The sequence below is a fragment of the Simochromis diagramma genome, unplaced genomic scaffold (assembly GCF_900408965.1).
Source record: "Simochromis diagramma unplaced genomic scaffold, fSimDia1.1 OVJJ01000308.1, whole genome shotgun sequence".
NCBI lineage: Eukaryota > Metazoa > Chordata > Actinopteri > Cichliformes > Cichlidae > Simochromis > Simochromis diagramma.
The window spans coordinates 1,406,996-1,427,765 of NW_024386785.1; the positions used below are offsets into that span (position 1 = coordinate 1,406,996).

The 20,770-nt window shown below is 41.5% G+C and overlaps 1 protein-coding gene across 2 annotated transcripts in view; it reads left to right on the forward strand.

Moving 5' to 3' along the window:
- The first annotated feature begins 3,728 nt into the window (after positions 1-3,728).
- slc6a8 (solute carrier family 6 member 8) overlaps positions 3,729-20,770 on the forward strand; it is a 40,473-nt gene continuing 23,431 nt past the window's right edge. Inside the window, exons 1-3 of one of the 2 annotated variants that reach the window (XM_040022699.1) lie at positions 5,260-5,364; positions 10,170-10,241; positions 18,673-18,804. In XM_040022699.1, the coding sequence (XP_039878633.1) occupies positions 18,756-18,804 (49 nt within the window). In that variant the 5' untranslated portion in view covers positions 5,260-5,364; positions 10,170-10,241; positions 18,673-18,755. Of the gene's footprint in view, positions 5,365-10,169; positions 10,242-18,672; positions 18,805-20,770 lie in introns of both variants that reach the window. The other variant, XM_040022698.1, reaches the window with a different exon arrangement.

Sequence of the window (20,770 nt, forward strand, 5' to 3'; positions counted from 1 at the left end):
CCTCTCTTAAGTTCAGAGCAGATATTTGATTAAACTCAGCTTCAAGTTGTTTCCTGTAGCGTCTCCTCAGTATTTTAACCTCATCAATCAGTAAGTTACAGATGTCACAGTCCTGCTCACGTAGCCTGAGGATAAACGGTGCTTTGAAATAAAAATTGCATCACGTTCAAGTTGAGGCCTCTCTCACCTCGTTTTTACTTGAAACTACAGCAGAGTTACGGTTGCTGTTTGTCAGAACATGTGAAAATATGACCTTCATATTTGTCACACACAGCAGGTGTTACTAATGAGAAAAAGTCACCTGTCAGGGTTTCAATCAAACATTCTCCTGTGTTGAAAAGGAAAACCGTAAAAGGGACTTAATAAGAAGTTAGAAGCTTAGTGCTGAAGAACGAGACTGGGGTGACGATGGATCCTGTTAACTTGGATCTGCTGCAGAAACTGGATGGACTACAAATACTAATCGTAGGTCCTTCACCTCGTGTTCTTCTCGTGAACCACCAGTGGAAAATACGAGTACATTTCACGTGTTTGTGAGAGGTGAAATGGACAGAGAAGCAACACCTTGTGGAATCTGTGCGAATGATTGTAGATGTGAAGAGAAAAGGGGGTCAAGCCGGTACCAGCAAGGTGTGCCTAATTAAGTGTCCAAGTATATCACATAGAACAGCCTGCCACTGAAGTTTCAAGTCAGAAGGTTGTGTCCTGAACAGCGTGATGGTCTCCTCTCATTTCCTCTCATGAGGGATGCTTCAGGGTCAGTGACCCTTCCTCAGAAAACCCAGCTGTTGGTCTCCAGTCTGTCGCTTTCTGACAGCTATGACATCGTTCATTTCTCCTCTCTCCTGTTCTTTCATAACATCAGGTGTTTTTCACAGCAACCTCACACGGTTTCAAGTGTTAGTCAGAGCTGTTCAGACCACTAACAGGCGGCGCCGTTTCTCTGAAACACAAGCATCCACAGGGAAACATCCACGAGCTGCTCAGAAGCTCCAAGTTCAGCTTCAGAGCTTCTGACTCTGAAGTAAAATGAGAAAGCACTTATTTATCACCTGTTCGTGGTGGAGCTAATATTTTCCATCCAGCGGTTTTTTTTTTCTTTTACATAAAACAAACGAATGAACAAACAATCCGCTCCTCTCGATCCGCACGCAGCAGTGCACATCCCAGTTCCCGTTTATTTCCTGAGATTTTGATCTCAGCTTGTACAGTTTTAATGAATGAAAAGTTGGTTGGGACCAAAGCTGTTACATTTTTATATTTTTAACTTTGAGTTGGGTTTAGTTGCAGTTACATTCCAGAGTGTTTCTTTTCTTTTCAGTTTACTTTTAGCGTTTTAGTATTTTTATTATTAGTGGCAGGGGCAGATGCAAGACGTTCAGGACAGATAAAGTACAAATATAACATTTGCAGCCTGGCAGTGTTGGAATGAAACATAATGTCCCGGAGGTGTTCTGTTAGATTTATGTCATGCAAGCGTGGGGGTGAGTCGGTGGTGTCAGTTCCTTCAAACTCCAGGAACTGCCTGCGCACTCCTGCCACATGATGAAATTTCTGAAGTGTTTCTTACAAGTTTACCCTTCCCTCTCCTCAGATGTATTTATTCACCTTCTGTGCCTCTAAACTTTTATTGGGGCTCTGCAGCCCCCTGGTGGTCTGTTGAGTTACTGCAGGAACACTACCTTTGAGACCCCTTCCAAAGGATCTACTGCCAGCATTACAATGCCAGATGCCACAGGACACCCCCAGAGGTCCTATGTCTGTGCCACACCATACCTGGAAAATGCCCCACACCTCCCCCACAGTGTAACTGAGCCACCAGATACCCTCACTGTAAGAGTCAGGTCTGTCAAAGGGGCCCAGAGGCCAGTACATAGGAGTGGACCCAAGCAAAGACACCAAACAGAAACAGTGATTTACAAGTTTATAATAAACACAAAGATAGCAATGAAGGCACTCAAACAGAGGGCGAGTGTAGTTAGACTTGGGAGGAAGGAGTGAATACCAGGAGGTGAGAGGAATATTGATCTCGGGGGCTCACTGGTGGAGGTAGAGGTCATGAAGCCTTGGGGAGGAGAACTAAATGAGCGTCTGAAAGGTGAGTGGGTGAATGAGGTGCCAGCCTTATCTTCCTGATGATCCACAGGACGGACAGGCGGGAGAAAATGGTATGTAGTTTGGATTCCGAGGATTAGACTGCAGAGAAGTGAGGAGAATCTTGCCAATATGACCAGCGTCCAGGTAATTAAGCTGCAGGTGAGCAAAGCGGTGGTGCAAAGCATAAGCGAGAGCACAAGAAGCGCTGAGGCCTGGTAATCACCATGAGGGAGCTGACTGACTGGTGGAGAAATGATGGCAGTGCTGGTCTCCTAAAGTGCCTCAGTGATGTCAGGTGAGTAAGGTAAGGTGAGGAACTGAGAAGGCTGACACAGGTAAACACCGGCAGGCAGCGGAGAAACACCAGAAGCTCACTCGGATCCTAACAGGCTCAGGGTTTTCCGTTAAATTGTCACCTGTCCACATGTGAAAACGTGTGCTAAAAACAAGCCGACGCTCAAGCGTCAGTAAATCTGACACTGTCAAAGCTAAAATGCTAATGTTGAGGCTTCAAAATGCAGAGACAGCAATAGTGGCTACATCGATATTTAAGGTCGAGTCTGCAGATACAGATACTGTCCTGTGTGCCTCCACTCTCCCCCTCTGCACATGTCTGAACCATCTCACCCTCAATAACTTTGACTACAGATGCCACCACCTTACAGTCTCCTATCACTTTCAGACCGCACACTCTGCATAAGATAAACTACACCTGGGTGCACCTCCTTCCACTCTTAGACCACTCATAGTCCTTAGATTTAGATCTCCTCCACCACCCTTTCTTCTCTCTCACTGCCTTCTAACATGACTTCCCCCTTTCCTCTTCCTTTGTTTTGGGCTAACAGTAGCACAGTTTTCCAATGAAAATGAATGCCTAATTCTAACCCTCCTAAACTTAACCTAATTGTAACCCTGACATTAAACCACATTTTGAGCCTCAAAATGCATTTTATCCCCATAAATGACTGTTGGTCATCTACTAGAAGGTTGGTCATCATGTCCTAACCAGTGAGAAACATTTGCTCAAAATAATTATTTTCTAAAAGCAGTTATCTTTTTAATATTAAAAACGTAGGTCACTAATTCAGTTTTCCATATTTGTGTTTATAGTGAGTGAATTATATTGATGGGGTGTGGTTCGGTCATGCAGGAGAACTTCAAGCCTTTGCACTAGTTTCTCCTCCCTGAAGCTTTTTCCAGCTGCAGGTTTGGTGCTGACAGCTTCAGGTTAAGCCACAGATCACTCAATCTTCATGAGAAATGTGGCGTCTGGGATGTGAATTAATCTGAGAGACTCCTCCAGGAACACGGTTACATGGTTAAAATGATGTGAGACACAGAGGGTAAATAGAAGAGGGAGAAAAAGCGACGGGGAAGGGAGAGAAGAGGTGAGAAAGATATGAAGGGAAGAAAGGAGTTAAAAAGAAGGAGAAGTGAAAGAGAGGGGGAGGATAAGAGGAAAGGAAGGAAGGAGGAAAGGAGAGAGGGCACAGGGGGAGAAGAGCGAGGGGACAAGGAGGAAAGTCAGAGAGAGAGGGAGGTAGAGATGGAGAGGGGAGGAATGGCAATCGGGGGGCGTGGTATTTGTCGTGACGTCACACAGAGCGGCAGCTTCTCCTTTTAAAGCCGCTGGTCCCTGACGGACTGACAGACTTTAAATACCGACTCCGCCGGGATCTCTGACAGCTCTGCGCAGCGGGACGCACTCTCCTCGGTCCGGACGCGCTCTTCCTCCTCGGATGGAGCTGCTGCTGCAATTCCTCCACTGTCTGCATCGCCGCCGGGACTGAAGTCGTGAGCAGCTCCGGTTCTTTTTTGATTATTTTTTAGGGGAATAATAGGACTGTTCTCGGTTCCGCCGTCCTCTCTGTCTTCCAGCAGGCCGCCGTCTCCTCCGTGACTCTCTGTTCCCATGCGATTCTTCAGACTCACATTCAAGTGTTTCGTGGATTGTTTTTGAGGTCGCTGTCCGATCGTCGGTGTAATTCCCTTTCTTTTATTTCTATTCTTATTTTATTTTTCAAATTAAACCCCTGTAATTCGAGAAAAAAAATCCCCCCCCCCCTTTTTTTTTTAAATAATAGACTTTCTGGATTTGTGACCTCTTTTTTTAAAAAATTAAAATAAAATAAAAACATTATTAAATCATCTGAAAAAGAGCTGGCGTCATAAATAAAAGACCACAGTCTGGATCCTCGGCGGCACAGAGGAAGAATCACGTTTCTTCTGGTTGTGAGTGAGGAAGAGTGAGAGGGGCCGAGGATAAAGGTCCTGACCCGCTGTCTCTGAGTGACTGTTGGTCTGTAACTGGCAGCTGGCTGGTTTAGTGGGAGTCTGAGAGGAGGTGAACACGAGGTGTGGAAAACTGAGACTGTGAGACTAAAAGGAGAAGAATAACTCAGTCTTTAAAGAGACAAAACCTTCAAAATAAAAGCACGCTGAGGGGGACTGGTGTTTTACTGGTTTATGTGGTACCTGACTGGTTGCTTGGACTTGAGTTTTGGGGACTTCTAAAAATACAAAAAGCCAAATTAAAGGGAAAACACCACCCAGCCTTTGCTGACTGGTATCTGACTGCTTTTTGGACTGAGAAACTGACTTTAAGGATTATAATCTGCAGGAATTAAAACACTCTAAAGTGGGAATCACAGCTGATTATTCCTTCTGGTATCTAACTGGTGTCTGGGTTTAGGAGTGATTTAAAAAGACTGAAATCTGAAGAAAATAAAGGGATTCTAAGTGGGAACCATTGCTGACTATTCCTACTGGTCTGACTGCTAGCCTGAGTGGGAACTGTGGGGAAACACCTGAACAGAAATAAGAGATATTGCAGACAAAACCTGCAGGAATTAAAGGGGATACAGAGGCTGAATATTTGGAGCACTTCCTGACTGGTTCCCATTCTGTGAATGATGGAGAAGCAGGCTCTTCCAGCCTCCTCCTGCTCTCTGGTTCTCCTGGAGGAGACCAAAAAGAGCCCCATAACTCTCTCTAATGGGGGCGGTGGCAGTGGTTATGCCCCTGCGGCCGCTAATGGCAGCCTCGTCCCGCTGACAGTGGCGGGGACAGGCGTCGCTGGTGGAGTGGTGGGCACTGCTTGTGTTGGACAGGACAAAAAAGGTGGTGTGGTCAACGGAGCGGGGCCTGGTTACCAGGAGCGGGAAACCTGGACGCGACAGATGGACTTCATCATGTCCTGCGTGGGCTTTGCTGTAGGACTCGGAAACGTGTGGCGGTTCCCCTACCTGTGCTACAAGAACGGAGGAGGTGAGATGCACCACACACACACCTGTACGGGGCATGTGCACATCCTCACTTTACCTAATGGTTTCTGCAAGATTGCTGTGAGACAACCAGTGAGACAGACACTTTTTTCCTGGTATCCACAAGCACAGATTCTTAGATTTGTGCTTGTGGATACACACTGTCCAGTTTTTGTGCTCTTGGATGTGAACGGGAACGCTTATTTTAATTTTATAAGCAGATCTTTTCCACAGCTTCACGTTTGTGTACATGGGTGTGAAGATTTTCCACTTTTAAAAGTTCACATTCGAAGGCTGGACACCACCAGACATTTTTTAGGGATTAAAACACACATGCTGCATGTTTGAAGCTGTACAAAGAAGATAAATAATAGCTTAAGAGAAAAATGAAAGCTTTAAAGTCTTTTCACTTTAGAAATAAGGTGGGCCAGCATTATCCCACTCCCCAAAATGACTCATCCTCTGTGTTTGTGCTGATGTCAGAGAACATCCAGAACTTTATCCTCCTCACAGGTCAGTGTAGGTTTCAGTTCACCTTCAGGTGAGTCCAGGACAGAACAGGAAGTTCAGTCTAACTGTGGCGTGGCGCTGGAGCTGAAAAACATCAAAAATAAAAAAAATAAACTTTTCCTTATGTCAGTCAAACCAGCTGTTTGAATCTCAGATTATTTTACTGAATAATTAAATTTGTAGCTGATGGGGGAGGAGCTAAAATACCAGGGGGGCGTGGTTTGCTGTAGAGAAGCTTGGACTCAGTTTCTCAGTGACATAATTGGCTGCATGTGTTTGGATGGTGGCAGCGACATGTGTGTTATTGATCAGAGTGACAGCAGCAGGTTCAGCCGATCAGCTTCCAGCACAGTAACGTGTGTGTGTGTGTGTGTGTGTGTGTGTGTGTGTGTGTGTGTGTGTGTGTGTGTGTCAGAGAAAAGAACCACAGCAGGCATAGAGGGAGATACTGTTACTGCACGTGATGCCTTTTACCATATATAATACAACTGTGTGTGTGAGTGTCTCGAGTTAACTGACTTTTATTGAGCCTGATGCTCCTGCACGCTGCTGCAGGGTACATTGTAAACGTGAGGCTGGGCATGGACGCCTGCGTGCACGTTGTCACCTTCTCTCCAGTTTGAAGAGACTCAGTGAAATGTAGGAAAGCAAGACTTATATTCAAAGGAACTTTATTTCAAAAGAAAGGAATTAGCATCACAGGAGAAATGATTCAAAAACATGGATAAACCCAGGAATCTCCAAGCCTCACATCCAGTGGTGGTTACAGTTACACATCTGCACTGGTATTTAAATACCAGGACTGTCTGTCGATAATCTTAAAAGAAATCTAGTTGCTTTGAGCTCAGGCGCTTTAAAATTCAGCAAATCCTCAAATTTTAGACGCATTAATCAATAATCTAAACGTATATCAATAAAGTCACAAAAACGTTTGTAAAGCTTCGTTTTCTGTTTTGTTTGATCATAGATTTATAAATTGATTACAATTGATTACTTTATTTTTAAGTCACTCCAAACTGAATTCTTTTGGGCTCGTTGGACACTTACAGATGTGGTTTTAGGCGTTTTTCTCCCAGTTTAATTAAAAACGATTTAATTCAAATGAAGCTTTTTGGGAGTAGAGGAGGTGTCAGCAGGTGGATTCATCACCTCTGTTTGTTCTGTCAAAGCTGAACTTTAGCAGCAGAGAAAGAAAGGAGAAAAAAGTTGGATCCTTTCACCTGCAAAGGTCTCGTTCACACAGTCGACCAGTCTGAGCTGGACGGAGAGGAGGAGAGACGGGAAAGGTCTGAATGTTCGCAGAGAGGAGGAGGAAGAGGAGGAGGTCAGGCTTAAATCACAGAGAGCGAAGAGAAGAAGTTCAGCTCTCACATTGCAGACCGTCGTCATGTGACTCTGTAAAGGTCACCTGCTTCACATCTGAAACCAAAGTTACAGGATCATTCTGGCGCTTTTTCAGCCTTGTCAGCAGCCTCAGTTATTGCCTTCGTCTTTGAGAGACGACTGTGTGTTAACAAGTGTTTAATGGAAGCCACAGGGTTCAACAGAAGACTGTAAAAGCTGTGTAATGATTAAAAACACCAGGTAGAACATCTCAGAGCTGATTAGGTTAATTAGTAACATGATTGTTAATGAAAAAAAGCATTCCAGAGACACTCTAAGCAGGACCTGTTAGGTTTTTATTTCCAGCTCATTTTAACATTTTAACTGCTAGAGTAGCTCTGTGTGACTCACTGCTCAAAATCATCCTTCTTTGCCTTATACTGGTCCTTGTCACACTCCCTGGTTTAGCTCCTCTCCCTTTTAGGCTAAATTTCTTTCTTCTGACTTTTGCAATCAGGGAACGAGAGAAAATGGCAAACAATAGCTTAAAAAGGGAATGTGCGAGTCTAAGAAGACTATCGAAAAGACCACGAAACCAAATGTTGTTCAGCGAGTCAGCAGAGAAAGATAAATTACATTCATTTGTCCTAAGAAAACACAAAAAGCCAAACCTGTCACCTCCATAAACGGTTTATTTTGTAGGATGCATTAAAATTTCAGATGACGTCTCCACGTTTAGTTTGTTTCACTCTGTGTGTAAACCTGGTGACTTTGTGCACCTTCAGCTGATTATTGTAACTTGCATGCAAATCACGGTGTAGCATTTCATATCAGTACACGAGGTAAACGCGCTGCACACACGCTCCATCGCGTTTGGTCTGAACGCATCATTCCTGTGTTTAGTCGCTGACTCTGATTTAAGATGTGCAATCAGCACTTTATGCACACGTTGCACCTCTGAGACGTCCCCATCAGGCGGACATGTGATCAGTGTTGAAGCCGAATCTTAAAAACTGTAAAGACCTGATTTTCCTAAAGGTTGTTTTCTCCACAAGAAGGGAGGGGCCATGCAATCACTTCTGTCTGCTCGTTTGTTCGTTCACAGTCTAACATCCACAGTTTTCAAGATATCACGGTTAAATTTTCTATGATGGTAAATATCAATAACAGCTCGAGCAGATTTAATTTAGGTGTAAATCTGGTCAAGGCCAACATAAAACTTTATATTACCCATAATGTTTTATGGATCATCTTCAAACTTCACAACAAGACCTCGGGAGGCGATTTTGCAAACTTCCCACACTGCATGAACAGATAATAAAATCTCAAGTTTTTACAGTTTATAGAAGGATTTTAGCCAATTCTGCTTCAATCATATAGGTAATAATAATAAAATAAAGTTTCATGGTTCACATGAATTAGGAAACAGCTTTAGTTTCTACTGGATCATCTCGACACTTTAAATCAATACATCAGCCATTGATCGGCATAAACGCTTTCTTTGATCGGATTGTTTTTTTAACCCTTGTAATGTCCTCGGGATTCCCATACACTTGTTTGCCATACACGTGGGGTCATTTTTGACCCGAGGACACACAAGGGTATACACCATTATAAGACACAAAAAGATTAACGTGCTACACTAGATTTCCATTTTACCGATGCTGACATCGGCCCTCGCCATTCACGCTCTCTTAGTGCTCTTGTGTTGTTTCTGTAAACCGGACGGTCTTGTAATGTTATTGCATATTCACGATCAATCAGCCGAATCGCTCATTGTTGTAACTTGTCTATGGGAAAATGCGCACATGCAGTATTTTGTGTTAGTGCGTGACACTCCCTGCAAACATGTGCAGCTCTCCTTTTTTTGTTTAAAATATTTGTTGCTGTTTATTCCTCCTGTTAATCTTTAACAGTATCTGGTTAAATTATTCATTCAGCTTTACAGTCTGGTCTGTAGTTGTTTTATCAATTTTTCCGCTTTATTCTTTTAAAGCTGTTCTGAGGAAGAAGGTTAAATATTCATAACTGATCTCGTCTCGATTTGCTGTTGCGTAGACTAAGCTGTAGACTAAGGCCAGGGTTTTGTAGCTACAGTATCCGGACGACCCATAAACGTGTCACATGGAGACAAACGCAAAGTTCCTGTTTCAAAAAGAGGTCGGCTAAAAAGACACTTGCTGACGTGCAGAACCTGCAGAATCGCTCATCCAGGAAGCTAACACACACGTTATGAATTAAATATTCCCAAATATCTTTGTGAGATACGTGTTTGAGAGAGAAACCTGCCAAGTTTAAAGTGGATCAGATGAACGGTCATCGAGTTAGACAAAAAGGGACAAATGGCAGTTTCCTCCATTATCAGTAAGGGAAAGTTTCTTTATGTTAAATAAAAATGTTTTGGAGGCTACTTTCTACTTTTATCTGAGTAAATGTTGACACAGACGTGTTTTATATCCTTCCTTTCACTCCTCCTTTGTGTCCTTCCCTCATTCCCTCTGTCCTCTATCCTTTTCTGTCCTTTCTGTCTTCGTTGTCCAATAAATCCGAGTCACTTAGATTTATTATCCTGCAGAGCGTGTTCATGCTGCAGTCACCCTACCAAGGACACACGCTCTCTCTCTCTCTCTCACACACACACACACACACACACACACACACACACACACACACACACACACACACACACACACACACACGCGCACACACACACTATCATTCTCTGCTTCAGTGATTATAAAATGACCTGCAGCTCAGTTTCATCTTCACAGATCAGTTCTGTCCTTCAGATCGCTCGTCCGTCTGTGTGCGCCTCTTCTGTCTTTGAGAGGACCGGCTGTAGTTTAAAAATTCTCAGCGAGGACATTTTGTCCAATCTGTTGTTTGTGAACGTTTGTGTGCATGAGAAGTGGATCATTTTAAGGTTCAGTTTGGTGATGAATATTATGAATTCCCTTTCTCTAATTCTTTCTGTAGAATTGAAAGGGTTAAGAAGAGGGTACCGGGATCCTTGAGGGCATTCTCCGAGTGCCTAAAGACTTACCAAAGGTCAGTGAAAATGTGCCAAGGGTCCTTGAAGGTGTTCCAGGGTAGCATTGGGATCTTTCAAAGGATGACTTCTAGCTTCCACAGATCATTGAGGAGGATGCTGCGGATGTTATACGAGACATTTCAGTGTTTTAATTTTAGAAGGACATTGAGTTGAAGGCAGAAGACCTGGAAAGGTCAGTGAAAATGTTGCAGGAGTTCTTGATGGTTTTCTAAGGGTGCTGTTGATTTGAGACTCCATAAGTCCCAGAAATTCTCACAGGGTTCAACCAAAGGCCTCCAATGGTGCTGCTGTGGTTTTTGGTGGTCCTGGGAGCATTTGCAAGGTTGGTTGAGATTATACTAGAACCTAAGAAATATTTTTCTGGAACATTTAGGTTTTCCAAGGGTTCTGCAAAATGCAATTATTTGCTAATCATGTAAACTCTGTATATCTGATAAATAAATAAATAAACAACATATCAAATGCTGGAAAAGACCCTGGAATAATAAACAAACTGCATAATTAAGCTTGTTTGGAAACAGGGAGGTCAGCTGTTTATTTGACCATTCTCCAGTTACTGCAGTATTGATCTGCTCTGTAGTCAAGCAGTCTGATTGATCTGATCAGAAGTGATTGTTCCCGCTCTGCTTCATGTCTCCATGGGAACGTTTTTTGGTGAGGTGTCAGGGTCGGAAGTCAACGTTGGATACAGATTTTGTGTGCGGGTGTGTTTCCCTGCCAAATGTGACATCATCATCCCTCTCACCACGTGGACCTGAGATTAACAGGAGTGGCCTGTAATCTTTTAATCCTGTTGACAGAGCTCGCTCCTCCTCCTCTCCTCTCCTCTCCTGGATTCAGGAGACAGACACTATCTCTACTTTTAAGATTAGACTTCAAACTTTCCTTTTTGCTAAAGCATATAGTTAGGGCTGGACCAGGTGACCCTGAGTCCTCCCTTAGTTATGTTGCTATAGGTGCAGGCTGCTGGGGGATTCCCATGATGCACTGGGTGTTTCTTCTTCAGTCTCTGTGTGTTTATACATTTATACACCTCTCTGTATTTAATCAATAGTTATTATGAATAATCTCTGGCACTCTTCCACAATGTGTCCTTTGTCTCACCCCCACAGCAGATGACCGCCCCTCCCTCGTTCTGCCGGAGGTTTCTTCCTGTTAAAAGGGAGTTCTTCCTTCCCACTGTCACTAAGTGCTTGCTCATAGGGTGTCATATGATTGTTGATGATTTCTCCGTGCTATTGTAGGGTCTTTACAACTAAGCTTGATTAAGCTTTATAAACAAAACTGTATTGAATAGAATAGTTAAAATGTTCATGTTCACTTTTGAAGTGGTTGCAGATGGAGGGACTTTTAGGATGTTCTTCTTTGAAGTCCTGAAACGTGCAAGTCAGAGTTTTCTGAAAGAAGTAGTAATCCTGAACATCCTGAACATTTCTTCAGGATGTTCCAAAGGCTCAACGTGGTCTTGATGGTCCAGTACAGAAATTACTTCCATCAGTGATGAGGACTTTTTATAATTTTTTTTTTTTTTTATGAAACTCATATAAACCTCAATTTAGACACAGAATTGTTTGGTATTTGATTTCTACAATGTTTTTTTTTTTAATTTTTTTACGGCCTTCAGCTGTTCGTTGAGTCATGTTATGGATCTTTCTCTCTGCTCAGGTAATGTGGGCCAGCAGATCTGCAGCCAGACGAGTCTAATTTCAGCCGAGCTAAGGTTAGAATTTGGCAGCTAGTGTTTGTGTGATGTCACTGAGGCTCCTGGCAAGTAGACAGGAACCTGTTATCTCACTGTGTGTGTAGTTTTATGCAATCAAAGTGACTGATGAGTCAATTAGCTGGAGGGTTGTATGTTTGATATCAGCTATAGAGAATTCTGAGCTAATTAATGATACTTGGACCAGGTACTACAAGGATAAAATCTATATTCCTATTTTAATGAACTGTTTCCATGTGAGCATGTATATTATATACTTTCACTAAGTCATGTGCAATTATTTAATAATAATCTATATCTTTCCCTCTTTTTGTATTAACTAGTTTAACCTCCAAACAAAATCTATAATAATAAGAAATGTCACAGTTGTGAAAGAGACCCAAAACATTTTTACCAGACGTGTTCAGGATGTTTCTATTGACAAACCAAACGTCGGCACTGATGTTTCACTGAAATGTTTCATGTATGACAGAAATAAAAATATTTGATCAGTTGGTGTTTTGCAGTTTGGAAAATCAGTTGAATTTAGGCTTATCTCTACTATTTGATTTTAGCCTGCTATAGTCACTCCCACTTCTCGTGTTACTGAGCCTTATTTAAGTAGCAAACATAATATCTGCACTCACACAATAATTGACCTTTTATCTGTGAGTTGGCAGATTGAATAACAGTTCATAAACCTGTAATGAGGCCGATTTGGATGATACTTAAGCTGCTTTCACACAGTTGCCCTTTCTCATACATGGCAGATAAGAGGAGATGGTCCACATCACTAATGGAAATGTTACAGTGAGCTGCTTGAGCAGACCAAGCTGAAGACGAGGCTGCCTCCTGGGCGCCTCCTGGGTGAGGTTTTCTGGGCATATCCCACCGAGAGGAGGCCCCCGGGCAGACCCAGGACACACCGGAGTGATTATATCTCTCGGCTGGCCTGGGAAACCCTGGACAAGCTGGATGGATGGAAGTTTAAATGTTTGTCTAAAAGGTCAACATAGCAGCAGACAACCACAGATTAAGAGTGTTGGAGTGTTTTTCCTCAGGTGTGTTAGTGAACAGTAGAGACACATAGACCTGCACAATTCATTCAGATACGAATTGGAAGTTATCAGGGCAATGACGAATCTCCTGCTCTGTCATTAGCCCTGTTATCAGTCTGTCAGTCCCTCAGCACGTCAGTGCTTAGCCCACTGACTTACCTCGGATTAACCAGCTTAGCTAGCTAACTGTAGCGCTGCAGCTTAGCGAGGTAACTGCAGCTGTGGCTCTATTTGTTTCTGACTTACTTTCAACTCTGAACTGACCACGTGTGGGACACGTTAGGTGACGCTACCACAGCACAGGGTGATATTATGCCCTTTTTCACGTTGGACCTTTTAACTGTCAGTCCTGTGATTACTCATGTAATCATCCTGAAATCTTGGTAATTGATTGAACTGCAAACAACTGCACAAAAGCTAATATGTTTTTTTTTTTTTTAACACAACATGTGACTTTCATGCAACGAGCAATAAGCATTTATACAAATTTTACACATTTCTTTGATGTTTTCCCAACGACATAACATAATGTCTGCCTCTAACATTTTGGTAATGTGTTTCCATGTGTAGCTACAGTTTTGTGCATGTGTGTGTCTGCTGTGGGTTATCATCAGTTTGGCTAAATGTCAAGGTAAAATAAGATTCTAAAATTATATTCTAGATACAGAAAGGTCAAAGGCAAGATTGTACAATCTAATCAGTAGTCAAAAGCTGGACTCTTGAATCTTGTCATTAGCCAAAGATTAGACGACAGAATCTCATCAGTGGTAGAAGGCTGGACTGAAGAATCTCGTCAGTAGGACTCTTGAATCTTGTCAGATTGATTAGTTTATGCACTGCTGGCGACTTCCACCATCTCTGATGCTACCAGTCTGAAAAATCGACTCTCACTGACTGGCGGTTCATTGTCAGCTAACTAAATGACCTGACAGACAAACTCGGCCCAGCTTACTTTGATCGGGATTTATCTGCAGCAGCTCTAACTCAATTTGAAAATCAGAATCTCCATAGAAGATGATTTAAAATCGAACTGTTGTTTTAGAATAACTTCACTTTTGCTAGCTGGATCTACTAAACTGACCGAGCTGCTCAATGCTGATAATTGTTCAAATAATACATTTAATTTTCTTCTAATGGTATTTTCTCAAAAAGCTTTTTCGCTTTGATCTGACTGCACATCTCCTGCAAACTGTATTCAGTCTTCCTTCAAAATATTTTTTTTTAATGCGTAATCTGAGTTTTGGCCAATAGAGTACAAACAATCTTTAAAAATGTTTTGGAGCCGTCAAACGCCTGGAACTTTAAAATTTAAATGAAGCATCTTATTATCACATTGCTTAATGCAAAGTTAACAGTTGGTGTGTTTCAGTGCAGCTGACTGTGATGAGGCTATAGTACTCTGTAATCCCATTAACACTGAGTTACTGATGAGCTAACAGCATTACACCACTTAGCTCTGACCGTGCGTGTGCGTGCGCGCGTGTGTGTGTGTGTGTGTGTGTGGAATTTTTAGCGAGCTGCTGGCATAGCCGACCCTCCCCCTTCCTCCATCCTCTCTCTCTCTCTCTGCAGTCATGACTCACTAGCAGCTTGTGTGTTTTCATGCTAAGCTAACCTTGGCTAACACGACAGAACAGTGTTTGACTATGAGCGGCAGCAGGCCTTCGCTAACCCACATTGATTCACTCGGGCTTGCGTCATTCATCAGGCTGGCGTCATTCAACCTGTCGTGCGTCTCATACGTCATCAGCGGTGATGTGAGCTGCATGTGAAGCAGCCTCACTCTGAGAGCTGGTGGTGTGCACCTGTTTGTGTGTCATTGTGAGGACCAGTGGAGGTTTTAGATATTATGAGGACATTTGTGAAAAATGTGGACGGTTTTGGATAATGAAGATATTTGTCAGCACAGTGGACAGTTTTAGAAAGTGAGGGCATCTTTGGAAAAGGCCTTACATCAAAGGCCTTGTTGGATAGTGATAGATATTTTTTAATAGTGGGGATCAAGTTTAAGCTATTGTGAGCATTTTTTTTCCAATTATTGTGAGGACATTGGTGAAAATTGGACAAATCTTGTAGACATGTAGTTTTAGATACTGCGAGGACATTTGTCAACATTGTGAACAGCTTTTAAAAGTACAGACATTTTTAGGGAATGATGGATACTGTGACTTTGTTTTCCGGAGGACATTTGTGTGGACATCTGTGGATATAGAGTTTTAAATATGTAAGCTCAACATTTAGTTGAGCTGTTTGAGGGTTCAAACCTATTTTTAGGCTATAGATTAGAATACTAGCAATGCATGGTGTAAGCCAGGGTCCTCACAGTGATAGAATAACACATATGTGTGTGTTTACGAAGCATACGGGCATTATTCTTTGAATGGACACAATGATTACAGCTTTTTAACGATCTAGAGCATTATTATTATTTAAAGATGACCTCAACTTAAATATTTGTTGTTTTAATGAGCAGGTATTCAATCAGACTAAATCCACAATTGCATTTTTATGATTTTTTTTTTATAATGAAGGTTTTAATGTTGAAATATAATGACCTGAGGTGTGTTTATTCAGGCAGGGTTTTCTCATGTTTGTCTCACAGCTGTACAGGCAGGTTACATTTTAAGTGACATGACCTGGAATGATGTAACTGTAGCAGCTGAACACGGTGCAGTCAGCCCAGGTTAATTCCTCACTACCTCACATTACCTGCTCCTGTTCTTGCTTATAGCAAGCTCTACCGTAAAAACCGAATCAGTGGCCGTGCTTTGCTTTAAAAGATGGCTGGTCTGGTTAAAAGACCTGCACACCCTGGACAGAACAGTTGATCAAGGTCATACAGTCAGGTGGCACTTCAGATCTCTTCATAGAGAGACGGCAAACTGAAAGAGTTTACTATGAACTTGAATGTTCAATATTTACTAATATTTTTTGTTTTATGAAGACGATTGAAGGATTGATGGGTGGAGAATCTGAAATCAATATGTTTTTGTGCAAAACAGCTAGACAACGCGACTTGTTTATTTAACTTAAACAACAAAACTGTTAAAATCCAAGATTAAGGATTAAGATTTAATCTTCATGAAATTTAAAGAAGTCCAGTCATTTTCTTTCCAAGCTCCTTAGACAACCATGACCCGGATGACTGAGAACCTTCACACACGTCTTTTTTTGTTTTTTCTTTTCCAGAATTCTAAAATTAAAGTCAGAATTCTGGGAAAAAAACAAGAATTCTGGAAAAAAAAAAAAGACATGTCCACCTTTCCATTTCCAATGAGGATCAATGATCTGAGGAAAATCTCGTGGACAGTCAGTGGTGCTGACAGTTTAAATGTCATTAAGTCAAATATTTGCAAAGGTTTGAGGGACAACATAAAATCTCATTATGTCTTGAAAAGAACCAGAGGCCAAAAACTGAAGGGTAGCATTACGTTTTGGTCCCGTTGCTCTTGCACGACCTCTTTCTAGTTGGAAGTTTTGTGTTTTCTTTATTTTATTAAACAAATTAAGAACAACATTCAATCTGCTCTGATAAGGCTTCCCTCTAACGTTCCTGTAAATGAACACAACCCAGTGTTTTCTCCACACACTCTGTTCTCAGTCGCTGCTCTTCTTATCAGAAACTACTGCAGGCACATCAAGCCCAAACTTTGTTTTCATCTTAAATAATGTTCCAATTAGCAGTAAACAGACTACTGAAAGATGTAGTAAGTCACATTAGGCTTATTCATTTAACGACTTTCACCAAGTGATTTCTCTGAAGGGAAAACTGCTATAAATAAATAATCAATAACCATAGCTTTCCCTCACTGCTCTTTACTGTGCATCTTTATTATTTCACTCTGCAAGTAAAGTCAAAGGAAGATCAATATTTAAATCTCCCACACTTCCATGCACGTTGATTACATCAGATGCGACATAACAGGTGTAGCTGGGGTGAAAGTGGGTTGCAAAGAAGCTTGCAGCTGTGCCTGATCTAGCTAAATCAGCTTAAGGTGCACGTGCTACTCGAGCTACCTTTGCACAGTACTAAAAACTCCACATAAAACTGATCTTGTGACTCACAGGGAGTTTATTTTACCCTCCTCTTTGTTTAAAACTTTAACCACATGTATATTGAACACTGTTATGACAGGAAAAACATCTGAATAATGTTTAATGTTGTGGGTTCAATTTCATGTGAAAAATAAAGGAAAAACTTAATGTTGTGGCTGCCATCAGAGTGCTGCTGTGGGAGAAACCATCTACACTGGTTGTAAACATAATAAAGTACCACTGAGCTGTTCCCTTAACATTGCAGTTATGATATGATGATAGTGGCCACCCCTCTTTCTCCTTGTGTAAGAGCTGAGAGCGTAATGGCAGCCGCTGTTATGTAACTGCTGGCACACAGCACCCCCCTCTCTGCCCCCTGCTCTCTCTCTCACCCCTCCAGTGTCATGCCAGTTTGATTCCATTCATACCAGTTCCTGGTGGCAGTGTGACCCAGTTACCCCTTGCTGTTTGTGTATGTATATATATTTATTTGTGTGTGTGTGTGTGTGTGTGTGTGTGTGGATCCACCATCACGCCAATTAAAATACCAAAGTTGGAGCGAGAGAGTGAAGAGGAAGCATAATTGTTCATTCATGTCTCTCGCTGCAGTTCAGAGTGAAGGAGAGGAAACTCATTCATTCACTGTTTCTTTAGATCCATCGATAATTCATCACTGCCAAAGCATTAAAATGTGATTCTAACATATACGGATCATGTTACACTTCATTCAGTCACATTAAAACATCATACAGGAGCCGATTTCTGCTCAAAAGAAAACAAATGAAAGATTTATTTGTTAAAATGTTTGAGAAGCAAAATAATTTTGTTTGATTTTATGATTATAGACATGCAGCTGAGCCTAACATGCAGAAATGAAGATTTATTGATTGATTTAAAATAACTTTAAAGAAGATTATTGCCTTTTTTGTTAAAACATTAACATTTGAAGAATTTCAAGTAGAAAGAAATTATTTATGACTGAATAGTCATAGTTCTTTATTTTAGGTCAGAAACTTGTGAAATAATCAAACAAGATAGTTTATTTATCTCAACAGCTCTAAACACAAGTTACTCTAATTCGCTTTAGTTTTTTTTTATATCTCAGTTAAATAAAATCCAATGCGACAAAACCAAAAGGTTAAATATGTTTAAAATTCCATAAAAGAAAGTCCAATTAAGCAGAAAGCAATAATTAAAGAAAGCAACTCCAGAAATAAAAATATAAATATAGAAGGGAAAAGGTGATTATGACAAAACAGAACGGCTCTATGGAATAAAATGGCTCAATAAAGCAAACATCACAAAAGTCTTTGAGTTATTAAAAAAAATCATCCACTGTGCAGATGTAACGCAGGCTGAAACTGTGTATGAGGCTGTAAACATGTTTCCACTGTGAGGGTTTCAAGAAGACTCGTACTGACCCATTCAGGTGGCCGTTAGAAGAACTGCAGGTTTTGCTGAAATTTCATGAACAGGAAAACTGAAACTATATAATAAGCAGCGCATCTACATGCTGTGAGAAAACTCTTGATTTTGAAGAAGATTTTTCTTGTGCAACAGTAACAGAACGGTTAGAGTTTTCAGATGTCTGAACGTCCCTGAACACGTCATCACCGATGACTCTGTCTCCCACAGGTGTGTTTCTGATCCCCTACCTGCTGATCGTGTTCGTTGGAGGAATCCCCATCTTCTTCCTAGAGATCTCTCTCGGTCAGTTCATGAAAGCGGGAAGCATCAACGTCTGGAACATCGCGCCGCTGTTTAAAGGTGCAGTACGCCACAAAGTGGGACTTTACATTTACCAAAACAAAACTCTTTAGTAGGACTTTAACTACTTTTACATTTTTTATTTTTTTTTAAGTGAAATTTTATAATTCCACCTCTGCAGCGTAGCCTTTGGAATATTTGGCCCATTAATCTGATCATGGGGAAGTTTTCTTGCTGTGTATCAATGTGTGTGTGTTTTTTTTTTTTTTTTTTTATTACCATTATAAGATTTGATCAGATTATAAATTCCACTGCTAATCACTGCATTGTCATGCTTTTCAGTGAATAATAATGAGATATGCAGCTGCAGAAGCCTTAAAATCCAAAGAAGGAGATGAGTTGGACCTAAATTTACAAAAATGTTTGAAAACCAGAATGTCTGTCATAGATCAAAGGACAGAGCATAAATACAGTCATGGCCAAAGGTTTTTTTCTATTGTTCACAATCACAAGCATCTCATAAGTTTTCCTTCCCTGTTTTTAATTTCTGAAGATTTCGTTATTCCTAAAATCCCCTCGCTGGGAAAAAAAAAAGTCCTGGGTGTGCCGCTGCAGACTCTGTTGGCTTCAAGTGCAAACCTGTCATCAGGCTTTACAAACAGACCAAAGATATTTAAGAATTTTACATTCAAAGACTGAATAAAGGCACCATGTCGTCAGATTTAGGTCAGTAGAAGTGTTGTTGGCCGATCCTTATGAGCGGGTGAGTCTGACACGTCAGTCTGTGAGCGCACATTCAGCTTTCTGTGGAGGTTTATCTGCAGGTGGTAATCTGAGATCTGCTGTACGTGACTCCACACCCGTCTGGAAAACTGCACACACACACACACACACACACACACACACACACACACACACACACACACACACACACACACACACACACACACACAGAGACAGTAATAATGCACGTCTTGTACCACTTAATAACGCTTGCACACTGCATTTTTCAGAGGGCTGATCTTTACAGGGGACCACATGACTCTTCGGCTCTATCAGTAGCTAACTTTACTACACCGGCCTCCCTTTGACCTTTAGTGCAGTATTGACAGAGCTCCGCCTTCACATTCATTCAGTCTGATACAGTTACAGGGACCAACAGTCAACACCAACAGCTCATTCATCTGTCCTGAGAGTCTCAGCAGGAATGGAGCTAAATATGGAGCAGCAGGAGGAGCATGAGGATGCATGTAGCAGAGCAAAGAACGAGCCAATCACAGGCAGATTTAGTTTTATATATTAGAAAATACAAGGATGGACCTTAAATAAAATAAAATAAATGCAATAGTAGCAGACAGATGTCCAAACATGCATGGAAACACATGAAAAGTCAATATTTGGTATAAACATGTTTATTCTGCAGCTCTGCCTGAAGCCCTTTTCTTCTAATTTCTTTATGTAGTCTTTAAATGAAAAGATGAGCAGCGTCCGATCTGCCTAAAGGTTGAGTACTTCAGCCTTTTATGTCTTTGTGAGTTCAAGAAGATTTGGAAACATTTCTCTCTACTTTCAAACCTGTCATTTTTTACATTAGCATTTGTTTTTCAATGTCCTCTATAACAAATTTTCTGTAGATTAAATTTCTTTACCGTTAACCCAGGGGCGAGGGAACTCCAGGCCTCAAGTTCTGATGTCCTGCAGGTTTTAGACGTGTCCTTGATCCAACACAGCTGATTTAAATGGCTAAACTACCTCCTCAACAGGTCTTGAAGTGCTGCAGAGGCCTGATAATGAACTAATCATTTGAATGAGGTGTGTTGACCCTGGGTGTTAAACCTGCAGGACACCAGCCCTTGAGACCTGGAGGTCCCCACCTCTGGGTTAAGAGGCTATCATGGGATTCATTTTTGTATTTTTCCTCATATTTTCCTAAAAACTGACTAATGTCATGCTGTAAATTTGATTTCCCAAAATCATTCAGCACAGTTTGGCAGTAATTTTAGCAAAAATGGCAAAAACGTTGCTG